This window comes from Microplitis demolitor, chromosome 7 (genome assembly GCF_026212275.2).
Source record: "Microplitis demolitor isolate Queensland-Clemson2020A chromosome 7, iyMicDemo2.1a, whole genome shotgun sequence".
NCBI lineage: Eukaryota > Metazoa > Arthropoda > Insecta > Hymenoptera > Braconidae > Microplitis > Microplitis demolitor.
The window spans coordinates 4,246,870-4,264,831 of record NC_068551.1 but is presented as its reverse complement, the minus strand read 5'-3'; the positions used below and the strand labels follow the sequence as shown (position 1 = coordinate 4,264,831).

At 30.1% G+C, this 17,962-nt stretch overlaps 2 protein-coding genes across 2 annotated transcripts in view; one reads left to right on the top strand and one right to left on the bottom strand.

Annotated features, from left to right (window-relative positions):
* Nucleotides 1–3,469: 3,469 nt before the first annotated feature.
* Nucleotides 3,470–17,962, bottom strand: part of LOC103580464 (T-box transcription factor TBX20) — a 44,870-nt gene continuing 30,377 nt past the window's right edge. The window contains exon 6 of the mRNA XM_008562206.3: nt 3,470–5,396. Within this exon, the coding sequence (XP_008560428.1) occupies nt 4,979–5,396 (418 nt within the window). The 3' untranslated portion in view covers nt 3,470–4,978. The remainder of the gene's footprint in view (nt 5,397–17,962) is intronic.
* On the top strand, nt 10,217–13,039 carry LOC106693087 (uncharacterized). Its single transcript, XM_053740613.1, has 2 exons — nt 10,217–10,705; nt 11,119–13,039. The coding sequence occupies exons 1-2, from the start codon at nt 10,507–10,509 to the stop codon at nt 12,897–12,899; spliced, it is 1,980 nt and encodes a 659-aa protein (XP_053596588.1). The 5' UTR covers nt 10,217–10,506; the 3' UTR covers nt 12,900–13,039.

Sequence of the window (17,962 nt, the reverse complement as noted above, 5' to 3'; positions counted from 1 at the left end):
CACATAAAAAATTTATTATCAACAAAAATATTTTTGATTAAAAAAAAAAATACAATTTTTTAAATAAACGTTCTATTAATAATTATTCTGAACCCTCATCTATTTGAAAAAAAGGCATTTTTCCATTAACGTAAAAAGTTACAAAATTCACCCCTTTATCATAACTCTCCGCCCTATATATATATATATATATATATATATACCCCTAAAACCGTGAGTAATCGTTGGAAAATGTATTACCGACCATTTTTCCCATAATATTATCTCACCCTCAACTCCCACTATCTTTTTTTATTTCCCACTTTAAAGATCCATCCCATCGACATTTTTCACCGTAAAAACTACCCTTTTAAGTATAACGTGATAAAATAATTACATCCATCAACTTTACAGTCGAGTGAACCCAAGCGGCTGAAATGAAAAAGCTTAAATATATTTCTCACACATTAACATCTAATCATCTAATCTACACAATAGTTGCCCATTTTCTCAGACAATAAGCAGCCGGTGAAAGAAAATCGGGAAAGCAGAAGACAAAGGATAACTTCAAAGACCAAAGAAGGTAAATGCGAGATTAAAAGTAAAAAAAGGATAAGAAGAAAAAAGTTTAAAAAGGCATATGAGAATAAGAAGAATGCATAAGAAAAGATCAAAAGCCTGAAATGCTTAACGGGGGCGGGGTGTATAGACACCTTGGCATCTTTAACCAAGAAAGCCTTTACTATATACCTCGACTCGTAAAATGGAAATCAATTACATCTACACTTAGCCACTTAAACTGGTTTCGCCATGGTCCCAAAGCTTGACCGACTCGTGATCAAGTGAAGGGAATAATCCTTAGACGAGTACCAAGAGGACGAAGACGAAGACGAGGACGAGAACGAGGACGTAACAGATGAGATGAGATGAGATGAGAATATTCTGATGTTCGTTGATATGTTCTCGTCTTAAAGTTAAATTCTATGGAAGCTGATGTGCTCTGCTCTCAAAATAAATGCAGACAAATGTGACGCATCTTATACTTATATATATGTATATACATATATAGTGTATCCAGTAAATATGAATGATATGCGAATAACTTTTTTATGAAAGGTATTGTTTATATGTATATATGTATGTGTAGATATATATGTATGTATAGAGAGTAAAGTATATGGAGTAAGAGAGAGTGTAGATGATGTGATGCTTGAGGATATCGTCGATTTGCCGGTGAGCACTGCTGGAGGCTTTTTAGTTCGAAGAGAGACTGGTTGATGTTGGTCCTTTCTTGCTTCAACATAAACTTTTATTTTATTTTCTTATTCACTCTTTTTAGTTGATGGTTTGCGGCGAGCCGCAGATCATTCGTATCAACATAATTACAAGCTCCAGGAGCCGCCTCTCTGTTTCTCTCACCTCGCTCCACCCATCACAACATCGCACACGCTCATATATATGACCTAACACGCTTCTTGCTATATATATACATTTATCATCATATTGGTTCATGTGCTGGATGGGGTGTGAGCTAAAAAATTATTTATAAATGTTGAGGTTTCGTTTTTTCGAAAATTACAATTATATTTTCAAAAAGTTTTTATTATTAATTATGTTTTTTTTTTTATTTATTTATTTACACATTGGGACTGTGGGTAATTTGGAAATCCATTTTTTTGTGACGATGGCCACAAAAAAAAAGATTTAACTGCGGAAAAAATTTTACTTACCTCAAGAAAATTTTCGCTTGTCTCAAGAAATTTTTCGAATAAAAAATTAAAAATAAAAATTTTCGTGGGTTGAGAAAAAAATTTTGCCGCGAAAAAAAAATTGGCGGTCAAGAAATTTTTGTCTTCAATTTATAATGCAAGAAAATTTTTTTTCCGTGTAGATAATAACTATAAGATAGATACTTTAGATTGTGATTATAAATATGACAAGTTAATGTTAATGCATTAGTGGGATGATGAAATAATAAAATATTATGATTGATTACTAGTATGATAAAACAGGAATTAAAACGGTGTACATTAGCAGTGTAGTGTAGTGATGAAAAGTAATGGACCATTAAGGGGGTTCATGTATAATCGCTATTAGAAAATATTTTCAAAGATAAATCTCAAGATTAATTGAAAATTTTTTTTTTTTTTGAGGATATAGAAAAAAAAAATTAATGCATCGTAAAATATTGGGAGTGATTACGGACGTTAAATAAATTCGAATTTAATTTACTGCACAAATTTTCCCCAGTGTCTATAGTAAAGATTTTCTGTTTGTAAAAAAAAATATGAAAAATTTTTTAGATAATTTTCAAGCATTAAAACCATAAATTAAATAAATCCATAATTAATTTTATACTAAATAAATTCAACGACTTTTATAATGACCAGCTCCCAAAAATATTCTGATAATTAAATTAAAAATTAACACTGACAAAAAAAAACATAAAGCATTTTAACACCAGGTGAAAATAAAATTTGTCTGAAATAATTTATGTTAAAAAATTTCCGACGCTTTCCAACTGTTTCATCCACATAAATTATGTTTATATTTTTACTATCCTTTTTTTCACACTTATAAATTTATTTCTCCAGCCTTTCGGTGAATATTACCATGAGGTCACGTCATCGCTCTACCAAACGCACACCAATACCAGGAAAAATAAATGAGAAAAATATCGAATAGAGAATTAATAAAAAGAAACCAACTTTTATTATTCTTGAGAAATATTTTTCGGGTCTCCTTACATATAAATATATATGTATATATATATTGTTGAAGTATAATATACCTCTAAGTTGGAACGTGCTCCCGGGGTTCAGGCCAGAGGGCTCGAGGTGTTAGTCACGGTAAGAGAGCTGACTTTAAAATGGTTCCGCGTCTAAAAATAATTGCGCGCTGACAGGCCGTGAAATGAATTTATTTAATTTCAGATAGGTATAACAGAATTACACGGCAGTTGGAGGTGCGATGAAGCTTGGGTGGCGATTGCAGAGACTTCCTTACACTTTTATACTCTACTCTATACACTGTTAAATATTCATATTGTTATTTTACAATAAACGTCTTGGGAACTGTAACACTAATATTTACACAAAAAAAAATAGATAGTACTGATTACTGTTCTGGTTAGTAATCGATGAAAAATACATTTTAATATGACTGATTGATATTGGAACAGGAGTAAGTCATTGCTTAACACGTACTATTACTTTTCAAACAGTAACCAATACTGTGCTACGCAGTACATAAAACATATGACTGGTTACTGTTAAAATGACTTGTAAATTTTGTACCAGTTTTCTTATGGTCCAGGGTTACAGTGCACCCATAGTAAAATTCAATGGGAATTTTTCACAGTGTAATTAACTACCGCGTAATTCACAGCCGACAAAAAAAAACCTGAAACGGAAGACTTAATAAAATTTATTTTCATTTATTGTAAATAATAAATAATTTCGGTTTATTAAATAGATAATTTTCTTTAATGAAAATTTATTTATTTTTACTACAGTCTGAATTCGCGCTGTCGATTCTACAATGATATTTATATTTATTTATTTATTTATTTACAATTATTGTTAATATTGTTTATCATTACAGTTAGACGAATTGTTGTTTAGTTGGTATTTAATACTATCGTGGTATCGTACAGCCGTTTAACTGGTGATATTTATAAGTAAAACAATTTACAATATTTTTTTTTTATAATTAATTTAACATCTATAGCAAACATATTTTTCACTTGTATTAAATTAAATCTTATGTATTAAATTAAATGAATAAAAATCACTGGTCTCAATTAATAACATAATTGATTTTATTTTACGAAGGAATTTAAAATTAAAATTAATTTTTTTTAGTATACTAAGTACATTAATGGGGAAGTGTCTCTATTTATTTTTCGTGTCATCATTAAAATTATTTAATAATTAAAACATCATTTTTATTTAATGTATTTTAGAATAAACGGACGCAACTGTGGCAGCTGGACTTTAAATGTAATTTTTAGGTGAAGTAATAGGAATAGACGAAAATTTATAAGGATCATTTTTTTAGAGAATTTTATTTCCTACAAAAAAGTATTCTTTGTATTTTACCGTGCGATCGATATTTAAGCCGCAAAAAATATTTAAATGAAATAAAGCAGTATTCAAAATTTTTTAAATAATTGTATTTTTGTCTTTAAATCAAAATTATGGGCAAAGTTATCAAAATACATAAAAATTTATAAGAAACATTTTCGTAGAAAATTAAATTTCCTACAAAAAAGTATTCTTTGTATTTAGACGTACAATTGATATTTAGGCGGCAAAAGTTATTTAAATAAAATAAATTAGCATTCAAAATTTTTTAAATAATTTTATTTTTGTCTTTAAATTAAAATTATGGGTAAAGTTTCAAAAATACATAAAAATTTATAAGCAACAATTTTGTAGAGAATTGAATTTCCTACAAAAAAGTATTCTGTACATTTAGTGATAATTTGTAATCAACAGTCACAATTAGCCCTTATAAAATTAAGACACTTCCCAGATATTTAAAACCCCATTTATTTACACATTTAATTGCAAATTTAATTGAAAATAAAACATCGAAAAGATTTTTCATGTGCTCTGTACACTATACACCTACATTATACACAATTAAAAATAATAATAATTAATAATTAATAATTAATAGCAACAATTAATAATGAAGAATAAAACTTAAATCAACATGCGCGATATTTTATTTCTTTGGTTTATAAATATAACAATGTGATAAATATTCCAAAAATTGAATAATCGCAAATAATTAAAATTTAAAAAATAAACAATTAGTAATTTAATAAAAGAAAATATCAATTAATTAATATTTAATATTATTAAATAATTACAATATTTATGAAGGGGTTTGTTAGTAAGAAATGGCGTCTAACGACAAGATTAAAAATAAAAAAAATGAAAAGGTGGGTAATAAAAAAATAGTAGGAGGTAGCAGTGAATTGTGGGGATCGCTAATTGGGGGTGGCCGGGCGTGCGCGAAGTGGCGGTGGCGTAGAAGTTGGGGTTGGATAGGGCGCGTACCTGACCCCTACGGACGAGGGAGATGCTCGTCGGGAGATGATTGCTACGGGTGAGGGTTGCCAGGACCAGGAGAGAGGGGGGTAGGGGAATGAGGGTGTGTTAGGATAAGGTGAGGATGTGGTAGTACGCGAGCCGTAGAGCAGCGCTGCTGAGGGTGCCAACCAGGATGCCAGTGGATGCTGATGCCCTCCCTCGTGTTGCTGATGGTGTTGCTGCGATGGTGGTTGTTGCTGTTGCTGAATACTCAATGCACTCCCACCGGGTGATGTTAAGGCTAAATGCTCATATAGACGGACTGGTGGTACGCCACAACGGACCAATTGCTGCTCCATTAGTTCCATCGGATCTCTGTAACAAGATTATTTATTTTAATATTAGAAATTGGATTATTGATTTTTTTTCTGCAGTACAGTGAAAGTTTATTTTATAAAGGCACACCCTCAGTTTTATAGTTCAAGGGTGTGCATTTTAATTGAGATAATTTCTTAAAGTTATTAAAATTTTATATGAAATTATTAAAAAATCAAGGGTGTGCATTTTATTTAAGAAAATCAACAAATTCTTAAGTACACACCTCTTATTTTTTGATTCCAAGGTGTGCAATTTTTTATAGAAAGTTAAAGGAAATCATAAAATTCCACATAAAACATTTCTAAAATGAGTTTAAAATGCACATCCTTGATTTTTTTATTGAGAGTGTGCATATTACTTGTGGAAATTACTAAAAATTATTACACTTTCGTGTAACAAATTTTCAAAAAAAAAATTTTTCAAATACACACCCTTAATTTTTTTCAATTAATGGTGTGCATTTTACTTGAGAAAATAAATAAATTTTTATGAACACAATTTTTAGGTACAGACCCCAGACTTTTTTATTTCAGGGTGTGCATTTTTTTGTAGAAGCTTAAAAAAAAATTGCAAAATTTCACGTATAAGAATTCTGAAGACGAATTTCAAAATACACACCCTTGATTTTTTATTGAGGGTGTGCATTTTATTTGAAAAAATTAAAATTGGAGAAAAAATATTTTGTTTCTTGGGTTTGACAGAAGATATTTATAAAAAAAAATTCGAAAGTGATAAATTGCTTGAAAAAAAAAACAAATCTGATGAGACAATTACTCAACAATTAAACTAATTACATTGATAAATTACATCTTGTAACAAAAACTGCCTGCGTAATTTACAAATTACGAAATTCACCGGAAATGCTAATAAACAAACCTCTATAATAAAAAAAAAGTATCTATAAGCATAAAAAAGTACAAAATAATGATGAATGATTTTCTCGTTGATTTGCACATATCCGCAAGCTTAATTAGGGTCAATCACGGTACCGATTGTGAATCGATTTCACGGTTGATTACAATCGACGAGAACACATCAGCACAAGTACAGTGTACGCTGACTGGCGAATTATTATTCCTCTAGACTGCAAAGTTAATCGCCGCGGGTATGCCTTCGTAATTAACGCAATCGCACAGACTGCACACCACACACCACTATCAATATAATATCCATTACATCATAAATATATACACAAATATTACCTCAGCCAAATGGAGTATCATTACACAGATACTCCATTACAGATAAATAATAAATAACAAAACATTAATCGAGATAAAATATTTTCACAACAGCAGACCCATTTCCTACTTTTCTTCCAAGTGTGTGGTCACTTTATAAAAGGATTTTATTAAATATATCTATAAGCTCATTATTAAATTTATTACAATATTAAAATAATAATTCCAAGAATTTAAACAGTATTTTTTTTTTTACTAAGAATCGATTTAAATTTTGAAACCAAAGTATCGATCTTACTTTCGGTGTTGGGTTTGTCTTAACAATGAACTCTTTGGATTTTTATTTTCATTGGATTTGAATGATGGAAACCAGTATATGAGAATTGAGTTTTAAGAATAAATAAAACGAAGTTAAAAAAAAAAAAGAGAACAATGGATCCGGTGTGCCAAGTTAACGCGTCTCGGTTACAACTTGGGTGTACTGCTTAGCATGTAACTTGATATCAATCTCCCTTTACTTCTTTATATATTTATACATATATATAAGAATGGAATGGATGTGTATAGAGACCTAAACCTTATGACTTTCAAGTCCTCATGTGCCTCCGAACTCAATCTGAAGAACATTGAGGTATAAATTTCTACAAGGGTGTGCATGTGTGTGCTCATGTGTGCATGTGTGAGATGTATAAGAAACAAGAGGGAAAAAAAGTAAAAAAAAACTGTAAGAGAGGAAGGAAGGGATTAGGGTTGGTGTGCCCGGGGCTAATCGTTCTTCGAGTGAACGTGCCGGACCACACACCGTCGTGTCCACTGGTTCTACATGTCCTTACTCGATCTCTTTTCTCACACGTTCCGGTAAAATATAACTGTTGTCGAGCTTCCAAAGTCTATTAGTCGAGCTATTGGCACCCAAAGTCATTCAATTGATTTTCTTTATTCTTCATCTGAGGACTTTGCTACTTTTTTTATCACTTTTGTTTGCTTTGATAATAGATTTAAATTACTAAGAGAGGCTGGGGCAAAACGGCCCCCCTAAGCTGCTTATTACTTTTTTTTTGTAATAAATTCCCCCACTCTTACTAAAAAAAATTCATTGTAATGATTTTTTCACAACTTTTGCAATACAATTGAATTTGAATTTAAAATTGCCGCCAAAATAAAGGAGCAAATGATGGACTTTATTCGAAAGCTAAGGAAACATGGATTCAATGTAAAAATTGTAAGAAAAAATCGCATGATTTCTGTGCAGGTGTAGATGAATATTATTTCGATATTTGTGAATACTGGAAAAATTTGTCGAATTGAAAAATTTATCAATTAAAAAAAAATTATTATTCATATATTTTTATTGGCCAATTTGCCCCAGGCATAGAGAATCAACCGAAAAATGAAGTATATTAAATTTTTTATAATTTGACGTTAAAAATATGACAAAAATTTTTGTTCAAAATTTTCCACTGGTCCAAAAAAAAAATTTTTTTTGATCAAATTTTTTGAGGGCGCCTTCTTACCCCACCCTCTTCTACTCAGAAAAAAAATTCAATTTTTTTGGATAAAGTAAAAATCTTCTCTGACTGAAAAATTTCTTGGCTCAAAAAAAAAATAACGTTTTCCAAAATATTTTTTGAATTCAAAATGACTCAACTTTTTTTTTGTGTACATTTTTTTTTTTTAATGAAACTACTGTATAATTAATAAATTATAACTGTAACTAAAATTATATTGTGTGTCTATATAAATATATATGAATATAGATGTGGGATCATGAAGTGAAGAGTAGATGAGAGCAAACGGAAATGACGTAGCTCTGATGCATTATAATAGACTAATCCGGCCCTTGAATGCGATTGTAGCCTTGAATTATCTTTTAATGTTTTCATAAAACTTCCTTATATATAAATGTATATGTATATATAAATAATAATATATTATAATTACGATCATTCATGAAATTGAGTCTCACACACGGCATCGCTGTTTATTAACATTTATTTATTCGTACCATTATAACCGCGCGTACGTTCAAATGTCTTTACTTCTCAGCGATCATTAAAATCATGTATTATTATATTCATATATAATTTTATTTTTTTTTTAATTAAACATTTCATAATTGACGTTTTGTAGAACTGATTGAAAAGTTAAGAAAATATTTTCAACCCGTTATAATTTATATGACGGAATAAAGGCATATATATTATAATATAAGTAGTTAATTACTCATACAATTTAAAAAAAATTAATACGTTTTTACATAAAAAAGTTTGATCATTTTTTTTTCTGTTCCATGAATTTGAATTTTTCAAAATTTGACATTTTTTAAAAAATTGTTTGGAAAAAATATATAGGGGAGAGTGGGGAAAAATGACACCACTTTTCAAGGGAAATTTTTATCTACAGTCTCTAGAAAAAATTTGGGGTGAGTTGGTCACCCTTAATAGGGGACTTGTAGAATTTTTACCAAAAAATTGCTACGAAAATTCCGAAAGTCCATTTATGGAATTTTTTCGGAGACGACGACTCAATTATTGCTTGAAAAATATGAAAAATTCTACCTACAGTCACCATAAAAGGTAATTCCAATTATTTAATGATGCAGCATCAGGTACATAGTCGCGGATAGATCGCAGATTGAGATCTTGCCGCATTTCCGGGCATTTTTCACTAGTTCTTAAATAAAACCCTGTGGTTTTTTTTTAAACAGGGGAAGGTGGGGCAAAGTGGGCCCTAAAATTTTGAGTTCCCCGAATGATTGCGGGGTAAAATGGGTCCCCAAACCCTTAGGAGCCCACTTTGCCCCAAGGTGTTCATTTTGCCCACCCTCCCCTATCATGATTTGAAAAATTCAACTTTTAGATAAAAAGAAAATTTTCGAAAATTTTCTGCGAGTGATATTTTAGATAAAGACTGCAGAGTTAAAAAAAGTATTTTGTAAAACTTTTTTCTATCATTTTTGAGAGGGGATCTGTCGTGTCTCGGAAATTTTTTTTTTTTTTCATCAATTACAGTAAAATTTTGATAAAATTTGTTCGAAGTAGATCAAAGCTAGACGATAGTAAAATTTTCTACAAAAAAAAAGTGACAACAATTTGAATGCATGCAAATTAAATTTTTAAAATAATTCTTCTACAATCCCACCCCTAAAATTACAGCAAAATCTACTAATGTCTATTATTATAAAATACTTTAGGAATAACATTGCGTGTTAAGTCCTACAAATAATATAGCATTTAGTTACAATGTATGTATTCTAATCTATACTTTGTATCCCATAGAATTCTCTTCTCACCTCCACAAACTACATATATTTAAATTCGAAAGCTAAAAAACAAAAAAAAACGTAGGGGAGACCGGGGCATAGCGGCCCACTTAAGCGAGTTATTATTTCTAGCTACTATTGATCATCTAAAAAATTTTCTTGTGCCTTATCTTGAGGGAATATATGATAATTTGGTCAAAACCCACAAAAAAAAAATTTTTTTTTTCTGGGGCACAACGGCCCACTTCTGGAGAATAATTAAAAAAAAAAAATATTACCAAAAATTTTTTTCTTTTTTAATATTATTCATTTATTCTAATTTAAAAAAAAAACATTTTGAAATGATAGTTATTATTTTTTAACTTCCCCCACCCCTTTTCACTTTCTTTGTTTAGAAAAAAATTAAATTACAAAGATTTTCTATTTGAAACTCAGAAAAAATTTTAATTCCGTACGATGTAAATTTAAAAGTACCGCCAAACGATTGGTTGATGACATCAACGGTCGGTAAAGTTTTTGAAACAGTCGCTAAGTGGCGTTGTAAATGTTGAAAATAAATATGGAGTTGTACATCATATGACTATATTTGTGTTGGAGGTTCACTACAGTTCGGCGGTAAATTTTACAATTTTAATTTTACTTCTCATATTTTCTAAAATAAAAAATGGTGCGCAATTATAAATCAAAAAATACTCATATGTCATGGAATGAATTGGCTATGGCAAAAGCTATCGAAGCAGTTAACCAAGGAGAGATGGGATATCTTGCTGCTTCAAAAGCGTTTGGAGTACCAAAAACCACTCTGAGACGCCGATCCAATTTTTATAAATTAAACAATGATATAGAGTTTGTATCATCGAAAGGTATTGAGAATCTAAAACAATTATTTTATTAATACACAGTAAAAAATTTTGCATCAATGCGTCAAAAAATTTTTATGCTAAATATTTAACATAAAAATTTTTAACACAAAATTCTTTGATGAGAATTAATTTAGCACATATTTTATAATTTTAAGAATTTTTTTAACAAATAAATTGTCAAAAAAAAAAAAAAATGAGAAAAGAAAATTGACATTTAGAAAATAAAAAAAATAAAAAATCCAATTTTTTAGGAATAATTTTTTGGAGTAAATTAATTTATTAAAAAAAATTAAAAAATTGTCAAGCGACTGCTAACTTTAATGGATTAATTTTTTGACGCAATAATAACGTAAAATTTTTTACTGTGTAATTTAATCGAAGAAAATAATTATAAACTAAAATTTTTATTGTAGGGCTACCCAGAAAGTTTACTCCAGTTTTTAGTCCTGTGCAAGAATCCGAACTTGTCAGTTATTTAAAAGATTTAGAAAGTCGATTATTTGGATTATCAAGCTTCGAGGTGAGAATCCTCGCTTATCAGCTCGCTGAAAAAAATCAAATTAAACATCCATTTGTAAATGGAGTAGCTGGAGAAGATTGGCTGCAAGGATTTTTGAAACGTAACCCCACCTTATCGTTACGCAAACCTGAAAGCACATCAGCAGCACGGGCAGCTGGTTTCAATCGGATTGTCATTCAAAATTTTTTTAACTTACTAAAACAGATTATGGAAAAATACAATCTACTTCCTCATCGTATTTTTAACGTAGATGAAACTGGCTGTAGTAGTGTCCCAAAAACTCACGGGAAAATCATTGTTGAGAAAGGAAAAAAACAAGTTGGAATTTTAACGTCAGCTGAGCGAGGTAAAAATGTGACAATGGAGCTTTGTGTTTCAGCTTCAGGACAATTTTTACCACCATTGTTCATTTTTCCTCGTAAGCGTATGAAACCCAACTTGTTGAATAATACAATCCCAGGAAGTTGGGGGCTTTGTCATTCCAGTGGCTGGATGCAACATGATCTCTTCTTGCAGTGGTTCCAATGGTTTGTTGACCAGGTTAAGCCAACTTCTGAAGATCCAGTGCTGCTGATTTTGGATGGGCATACGACACACACTAACAATTTAGATGTGATTGACTACGCTCGTGATCATCACGTTGTAATTCTTTGCTTGCCACCTCATTGCACTCACCGTTTACAACCATTGGATGTCAGTGTAATGAAACCAATATCTTCTTATTATGAGCAAGAAGTAAAAAAATGGTTATCAGAGCACCCAGGAAGAGTCGTCACGCCTGAAGTTCTGCCAATGCTGTTCAGTAATGCATTAAATAAAGCAGCAAAGCCTGAAACTATAATAAATGGTTTCCGAAAAACTGGAATTTACCCAATGAATCCAGATATTTTTGACTCAAAAGATTTTGCTCCTGCCGACACTACCAATAGCAACAAACCACCTGAAGAACAATCACTAGAAAATCTGACCCAAAGTCTGAGTGATTTGTGCAAGACAGATTTTATTGAAGGACCTGAACCCGAGCAACAACCTGAACAGCAGCAACTTGAGCAACAAGAGCTTAGACAGCAAGAGCCAGAAAAACCTGAACTGCAACAACAACTTGAAGAGCCAGTAATTATTCCAATTGCCTCCACCTCCACTGGTAAACCATCGTTGAGGCCCCCATCTAGGTACTTTAGACCACAAATTATTGACGAAAGCTCCGATGAAGAGATGGAAAAATCTCTTACTGAAAATATCACTAAAACTGCTGCATCATCCAAAGCAACGATGAGACAAAACACATCGAAGTTTTATGTAACACCTTACGACATCAAGCCATTGCCATCAAGAGACTCCCCGCCAAAAAAACGACGTCGAGGTGTGACGAGGATTTTAACCAGTAAACAATACCGTGATGAGTTGGAAGAAAAAAAAAATAATCAAAAAATAAAAAATATAATAGCAGAAAAAGTCACTAATAAAAACAAAGCTCCAAAAATTAAAAAAAAAAAAAGTTCTCAAAAAGAAGACAGTGATTGCCATTGCCTGTATTGTAATGGACTCTATTCTGAATCAAAGGAATCATGGATTCAGTGCAATAACTGCAAAATGTGGTCTCACGATTCCTGTGCAAGTATTGAGGAAGATTTTTCAGATGAATATACCTGTGATTACTGTGAAAATAATTAATTGTATTTTTTTATTTAATTGTTTAAATATTTTTAGAAAGCTAAGTGTTTAAAGATTTATCAATTATAAAAATTGTTCTTTGTTATAATTACTCTTAAAATAATTAATTGTATTTTTTTTATTTAATTGTTTAAATATTTTTAGGAAGCCAAGTATTTAAAGATTTATTAATTATAAAAATTGTTATTTGTTATAACTATTCTCAAAATAATTAATTGAATTTTTTTATTTAATTGTTTGAATATTTTTAGGAAGCTAAGTATTTAAAGATTTATTAATTATAAAAATTGTTATTTGTTATAACTATTCTCAAAATAATTAATTGAATTTTTTTATTTAATTGTTTAAATATTTTTAGGAAGCTAAGTGTTTAAAAATTTATCAATTATAAAAATTGTTATTTGTTATAATTATTCTTAAAATAATTTAAAATTTGTTGATTAATACAAAATATTCTTATTTTTTAAGTTGCTGTATAATTTTTAATCCCAAAAGTTTTTGTTATATTTTAGATTAGAAATTACTTGATTGTGGTTTGACAAATTTTAATTTTTTTGAAAAAAATTCTTATCAAATCATTTTTATCATAAAATTAAAAAAAAAAAAAATTTTATCAATATATTTTTGAAAAAAAAATTTTTATCAACAATGTTTTATGGAAAAAGTTTTTTGATGGTCCATTTTGCCCCGGATTTCGCTACTTAACTAAAAAAAATTAAATTTATTTTTTGACAAAATTTTTGGAGTGGGCCGCTGTGCCCCGGGTGGGCCGTCGTGCCCCGGCCTCCCCTAAGTCGAATGTTTAATTTTAAAATATTAAATTTAAAAATAAAATGTTGAAAGGCTATTGATATTCGGACACTCAGGTGTTCCTCGCGTGGATCATGTCGTCGGGTTTGAAATTACTTTGAATTAAAAAATGTAAAAAATAAAAATAAATAATAATAAAGTGTCTAAAGAGCCGATACTTCGCACACTTAAACTGTCTCTCGTGTGTAGTGTCGTGACGATCAGGCGACCTGATCATGTGTAAAATGAGTGGATCGCGTGTGATGTGAGTGAGAAAAGTGATGATGAGAAGAGCATCATCATCATCATCATCCTCCTCATTCTCATCATCATCATGAAAGAGTTTGTATCACGATTGATCTTTTTCCATGCAACGGGTAATGAATCGTCATTAACGGCAATCTTTGCATATTCTTTATAATAACGTGTTCGGCTCAATATTGTAAATTTCATTTTTTTTTTTTTTTTTTTTTTTTTTTTTGCTACATATTTATGAATCGTATATTAGTATCATTTTCTCAGTGAGGTACTCGAGTAGGAGGAGCTGTAAATCTCGTCAATATTTTAATGATCAAGTTCTATTAAATTTTTTTTTTTTTTACTTTCATACTTTTACACATATATGGGGAAGAGGGGGGTGGGGGGTATGATTAAGACAAAATCAAAAAAGAGGAAAAAAAACTTCAATTTTTTGTTCTTCAAAACCAACTAAACCGTTAATTAGTGTAATGTCACCGGGGTAAGTTGGGTCCATGGAAAAAATTAAATTATGGTTTTTTTTTTATCAACCGTAAATTGATTTTTAATTATTGATATGTTATCAATAATAATTTATTTAATTAAAACTTTAATTAGTGATAATTAAAAATCATTAATTAGATCTTAATTTAGTTTTGATATCTAAGGAGTATATTTGCAAATTTAAAAAATTATTAATCCCGCGCTTTTTTAAAAATTCGATTTTTTCAATTCTGACATTTTTATTTTTTTAATTTTTAGGCAGAAATTTTTTTGACGTCTGATTGCGATAACTACACTGTGTCTAAAATATTTAGCGATAATTTACTGTAAAAAATCAACCCTACCTTAGACTATAAATAAATAATTAGCTTACGTTAATGCATCTTTAATTTCCTAAAAATTTCTACATCTATAATTTGAAATTTAAAGAATTCTTTAAAAAGACATTAAGCAAAAATTAATAACAAAACCTTTGCTGATGTATAATAAAAATTTTTTATAGACACCAGAGCAATAATATTCGAATTCCATTGGACTGTTATTTTTCACCCTCGAGCTGACATATAAGCTATTAGATAAGTGGTAGGATAATAATAGGTTACACCCCGCTATATGATTCTCTACTCTATCATATGCCTTTCGACTTTAATCCCACGAGACTCGAGTCTTTAGTTTCTAGTCTTCAATCTCCAGCCTCCAGTCTAAAATATTCAAGGTCCTTGTATCGTTGATAACAAAAAATCGCATTAAGAAAGTAAATTTAACGAAAAAAAAAAATTTTTTTTCTGAAATAGAAAAAATTGATTTTTTGGCGCGAAAAAAATTTCGCATAGCAAAATTTAAATGTAAATTTTCTTGAACTTTTCTCACCTCAAAAAAAGTTTCCTTCTCAATTTATAATGAAAAAAATTTCTTAGGGTAAGTGAAAATTTTTTGCTTAAAAAAATCCTTTTTTTCTGCACAGACGAAAAAATTATCGAATGAGAGTAAATATTCTTAATTCAATAAAATTTATTTGAAAACTTGAATTTTCTCAGATAAGTAAAAATTTTTTGTGACCAAGAAAAATTTTCTTGGGTCAAGAAAATGTTGACTAGATTCCCGAAAACCCTTGTCTTCAAAAATATTTTCTTGACTCAAGATAACTTTTTTTTCTGTGTAAAAAAAAAGTAGTTGGCAGTTTGAAATGCTATTAAGTGGAATCAGAGTGATTGTGCTTTTAGTAAAAAGTAAAACTCCCGTATACAGAATACAGAAATAAATAAAATTTGATAAAAAAAAACGTAAAATGAGATGATGAGGTATACATCACATCAGAGTCCTAAAGGAATGGATGTAGAAGATGAAGCGAGTGTAACGGCGAAGAAATTAATAGCCATAAAATATGAATAGAAATTAGCAGGTTCGGGGTGGCGTGACGCGTTTGCTCGCTCATTTCCTTTCGGCGCGTTGAAAAACAACAAAACAACAAAATATCGTTCAAGCCTGTAATTTACCCGGCTGCCGCCGACCGCGCCGGGTATTCTCTCTTGCACCCGCGGAACAAACTCTCCATCAGAAGTACATGAACATCTTACGTGTATCTCGGCATACACGCACACATACACACATCGACTTACAAGTTCGCCTTCGGATTTTTTACATTTACCTTTAAATTAATTTTTTTTAAAAATTATTTACTTCCATCTATTGTCAATAATAAAAATATTTAAGGACGTATGAATTTGGTATTTTAATTTTTTAGTTACCACTTACATCACCGTGGTCATAATTTTCAATCGATTTCTGTAAACTCACATATTTTCTGCAGTTCTGCTAAAAATATTACGTGTTTAAATTTATTTGTTGAATATTTAATATCATGTGTCGTGAATTAACATAATGCCATATTGTGTTGCTTGCCCATTTTTTATTAATTTATTTTTTAACACCAAAAAATTTTATTTTATAAAAAATATTCATTTTTTGGTGTCATGTTTAAATCAATACGAAATTTTTGTTAAATTAATTCACTAGGGTAATTTAGAAAAAATTTTGTCCCTCTTTTTTACGAGAAATTAATTATAAAAAATGTCCAAAAAGGGTAAAATAGACCCCCTAAAAAAATCAGTCGTTTATTTTCGATTTTTTTTTAGTCCCCGAATAAGTAAGATGAAGTTAGACATCCGAAAGTTTTTTGACTTTTTTTTAAAACGATGAATTATAAAAAAAAAAATTTTTGAAAAAATTGCACTTATAGTTTATAAAATTTTCTACATGTGCATATTTTTAATTTTTATTTTTTTTGTAATTGACTTGTGGAAAAAAAATTCCGAAAATTTTTAACTGTCAGTTAACTTGATCATAAATAAGTTCGGTGTCAATAAGACCCAGTAGTCTAAAAAATTTAATGTGGGGCAAAATGAACCCTCTGGAAATTTTTTGAATGATTTTTTTTAGTCCATGTCGCTCTAATCAAAATTTAAAAAATCTGGGTGCCATTTTAAAAAAATAATAAAAATTATTTATAATTAAATAAATAAATTTTAATTTTAATTCATCAAGTGATCAAATTATTTTTCATACATCAGTAAAATTTTTAAATTAATTTTCCAAGTCAAAATAAAAAAAAAAATTAATAATTCGATTATGGGTCGATTTTTCACACCTAATTTATGTAAATTTGTACTCCAACTTTTTTTCATCCACAGCAAAATTAATTTTTACCATCGAAATAATTTTCAAATTTCTCGAATTAAAATTTTTTCATTACCGCGATCCTTCATCGTCTTATTGCATCGATATTTAAAGTTAACACTTAAGAGAACAGCTTAGTCTTTTGTTTTAGCGTTTAAACGTCGGCTATTAGCCCCGACCAGCTTCAGTCCCTTGCTTAGCAAGCCCGCGGCGTCTTTCTCACCCCCTTATTTTTCTCACCCCGAAGGCCTCAAGCCCGTATAAGTTTTTTATAAAATTTTTTGTTCGATGGTATAGAGATCATGTGGGGAAAGGTAATGCGAAGTGCTAATGGGCCGCGGAGTAAATGTGTTGATGGTAGATGTTTTAGAATGTCTGGGCATTAAAGTATATTGGACACTGAGTTAAGTGTGTCTGTATGTATAACTATATAGAAAACCATAGGATTGAAGCTGCGTACAAGTAACTTTTAACATGTGTAGTAAAGAATAAGAATAAGAAGATAAAGAAGAAGAAAAAGGATGAAAAGAAGGGACTTGAAAAGGCGGCTACGATAATGACAGGCCGCTTGCTCTCGAAGCTAATATAGATGAATGCTCTGCCCTCCTTGCCCTTAAGCTCCACACTCTCAGAGAACATATCAGTATATTCTACTCTACTCTACTGTACGTACGTGGATACGAGGGCGTAAGCACTTAGACACTGGGATATAGAATAAAAAGTAATGATAAAATATAAAATAATATAATAAATATCAAAGGAACCAGAGCTCGCGAATCGGAGGAATGGCGAACAGGAAAAGAAACGGGAACAGGAACGAGAGTGGGAAGAGGGAATAGGGAACGAAAGCGTGCGAA

Coding starts and splice junctions, on each gene's coding strand:
- LOC106693087 (XM_053740613.1), top strand. CDS start 10,507: ATGGTGCGCAATTATAAATCAAAAAATACTCATATGTCATGGAATGAA. Junction 10,706..11,118: donor AGAGTTTGTATCATCGAAAG/GTATTGAGAATC, acceptor TTTTTATTGTAG/GGCTACCCAGAAAGTTTACT.